Here is a 3,127-nt window from a genome sequence, read left to right on the forward strand (position 1 = left end):
TCCCAGCCATAATGCAATGAAAGAACTTTTGATGGCTGCCAGCATTCCTGTGATTTGCCTCTATTCAGTCAAACACAAACCTGCCTCCACTGTGGGTTAAATGTGACATGATTCTTCAGACTGCTCAGCCGTATTACTATCAAAGACATCAGAATAAGTCCTGTTCAGAGAACTTTTCGTGCTTAATGCATTTATGAAGCCACATTAAGAACATTTAAGAATGTAAAATATTTTATTTGTTTTTCCCTTTAATTATTTTGGTATAATATAAATACTTGATTTAAAATTTTCTGGTTTTGAATAAAATATGCACATATATTAAGGTATTTATTTGGTACTCACACCTTAAGTCTTTATAATAATAGGGCAATTGTAACCGCAAAAGACTTGGAATACTAACTGAAACAGAGCTACATTTAAGCTGCACAACATTTTGACTATTTCAATAAAAATGAAAATATACATTACTATGAGATTTAAACATTTCTCTTTAACATTTTTTCCAGTGAATCTAAGACTTTCTTATTTCTCAGGCTATAGATAATTGGGTTTAGCAAAGGGATGATGACAGTGTAAAACAGAGAGTCCATCATGTTTTGGCCATCTGCTTGTGCAGACCCAGGACGCACATATATGAAGAGAAGCGAGCCAAAGTATAAAGACACAGATAGGAGATGGGCTCCACAGGTGGAGAAGGCTTTCCTTATGCCTTGTAAAGACTTCTTTTTTACAACTGTAAAGAGAACAAGTGTGTAAGAGACAAGAATAGTCAGTATGGTGAATACCTGTATTGACCCCGAGAAAATAAAAACCATCAGAACATTAATGAAAGGGTCAATACAGGAAATCTTAAACAAGGGCATGATGTCACAGTAAAAGTGATGTATTACATTAGAATTACAGAAGGCTAATCTGAATAAAACACCTATATGAATACAAGCATGAAGAACACCACCTGCAAATGATAAAACTAATAGCCGGATACATAGTCTATTAGTCATAACCGCTGGATAAAGTAATGGTTTGCATATGGCCACATAGCGATCATATGCCATTGTTGTCAGCAGAAAACATTCTGTGGTTGCACTGAATGCAAAGGAAAAAAACTGAATCATGCATTCAGAGAGAGATATCATCTTACTCTTGGTTAGGATGATAACCAGCATCTTGGGGGTGACTGTAGATGATATCCAAGCATCCACAAAGGCCAAACTCCCAAGGAGTAAATACATGGGAGTATGAAGGTGAGAGTCATTGCAGATGAGAGCAATTAGACCGAGGTTTCCCACCATGGTGATGAGGTATATCACCAAGAACACGAGAAACAAGGGGGTTTGCCATTCTGGTTGATGTATAAGTCCTGTGAGAATAAATTCTGTCAGCAATGTTGCATTTTCCTTTTCCATGTCCTCACTCTATGTTGCCTGAAATGAAATGGAATAAATGAAAACAATATATCACTAAGGATTTATAACACAAAAATATGTGTGTGGGGGTGGGGGGGGGGGTGGGGAGAGTTAGTTGAAATAAAATCATGAATTCCTTCCTTAATTTTCTTATCTCTATAGTAGGATTAAGTTTAGGGTAATTGAACAAATGGAAGAAAATGCAATTATTTCAAACAAAATGTGCGGAAATGAGAGCAGATTTAGAAAAAAAATACATTCTAACTATGTGCTATCTTTATGGGGATACCATTGGTTGTAATAGGGAAATTTTGTGTATGAAACATGGATGTAGGTATTGTAAGATACTATAAAAAGTAAATACATGGTAGTGTAGGCTGCTCTGGGGGTGGGGAGGGGGGTTGGAATCAGAAATACTAGTCAGTCACCCGCAGTCATGTCCAGTGAGCCCTAAAGCAGATTATACATCAAAACTATTAGTCATAACCTAGTGGGAACTTTTTTTTTTTGCAAAATATAGATTGGAGGTATTATTGTAAAAATTGATTGACTGGGTCAAGAAAAGGTTCATATCTGCATTTTAAAAATCCTCCCCAAATGATTTGAATGCATATCAAGTATTGGGAGTGATGAGTAGGAATGAGATATAGATTCAAAAGAATTCAGAAAGGACTCAGTGATATATTAGATGTGAAAGAGGTGAAGGAGAGGGGAGTCACTTGGTGACTGGGTAAAATGGTCATCAAAACTGAGACCTAGAACTCAGATGCAGTGGCTAGTTTGCGGAGAGAGTAGCCTCTAAAATCCATGTGAGATGTGTGTAGTAGTATGAGTCTACTAGAGCTTACGAGAAATAGTCTTGGGAGTCATTGGGGTAACTGAGGTATATGTAGGGATGACCTATTCATTGAGAATACGCATAAAGAGAAGAAAAGCACAGAAAACAACCAGAGGAAGCTATATTAAAGAGGTTATAAAGTGGGTACATGGCATATTAGATAGCCAACATCTGATCTTGTTTTATACTACATCGTCTTGGTGCCTGGCAGAGGCTACCCACCCACTCAAGAAGCCTAAATGGCTAGAAATTGACTTTCCCATCCCCCTTACACCTAACGTGAGGAGACTTGACCCAGATTTGTTCAATGAAACCCACCTAGACAACATGTAGAATATGGAAAGAGGGAGGAAATGTACAGGGGCAAAAGAGAATATTTGTTACAAAGGCAGAAATATGAAGACTGCAGCAAATGCTTCCTGTATCCGTAATAACGTTGTCAGTGTGAGCTGGCTTTCCAAATTCAGCAGAAGTGAAGCGGATCTCACTGAGCTAGTGTCGGGACATGATTCTGGCTGATGAATGAATGGCTCCTTTGCTTTCTTCTGTTCCTGCCCCTCTTTTTTCCAACTGGTCTGTTACACTTCTATATCTGAGCCAATTTCCATCAATTAACTCATTTCCTGTTGCTACCAAGAGGCCTGGCTAACATCAAAGGAAGACTAGGGAGAGACCAGAAAAGGATTCCACTGAGCAGAGTAATCAGAAGCAGGAGGGCAACTGGAAAGCTAAGTGTTGTGAAATATATTTAATTTTTTAATATATATATATATATATATATATATATATATATATATATATTCAAGAAGAACAAAGTGATGTAAATGTCAAATACCAAAATAAATGCTTCAGTAGGAAAAGGAGTTATCAGGATTCATTGAAT

General features: G+C 37.3%; 1 protein-coding gene across 1 annotated transcript; it reads right to left on the reverse strand.

The window, feature by feature from the left end:
* Positions 1 to 296: 296 nt before the first annotated feature.
* Positions 297 to 1,406, reverse strand: LOC118676954 (olfactory receptor 5H2). The gene has a single exon (XM_036351623.1). It carries the CDS (start codon positions 1,404 to 1,406, stop codon positions 477 to 479), a length of 930 nt encoding a protein of 309 aa, XP_036207516.1. The 3' UTR covers positions 297 to 476.
* Positions 1,407 to 3,127: the final 1,721 nt, after the last annotated feature.

This window comes from Myotis myotis, unplaced genomic scaffold (assembly GCF_014108235.1).
Source record: "Myotis myotis isolate mMyoMyo1 unplaced genomic scaffold, mMyoMyo1.p scaffold_m19_p_2, whole genome shotgun sequence".
Taxonomy (NCBI): domain Eukaryota; kingdom Metazoa; phylum Chordata; class Mammalia; order Chiroptera; family Vespertilionidae; genus Myotis; species Myotis myotis.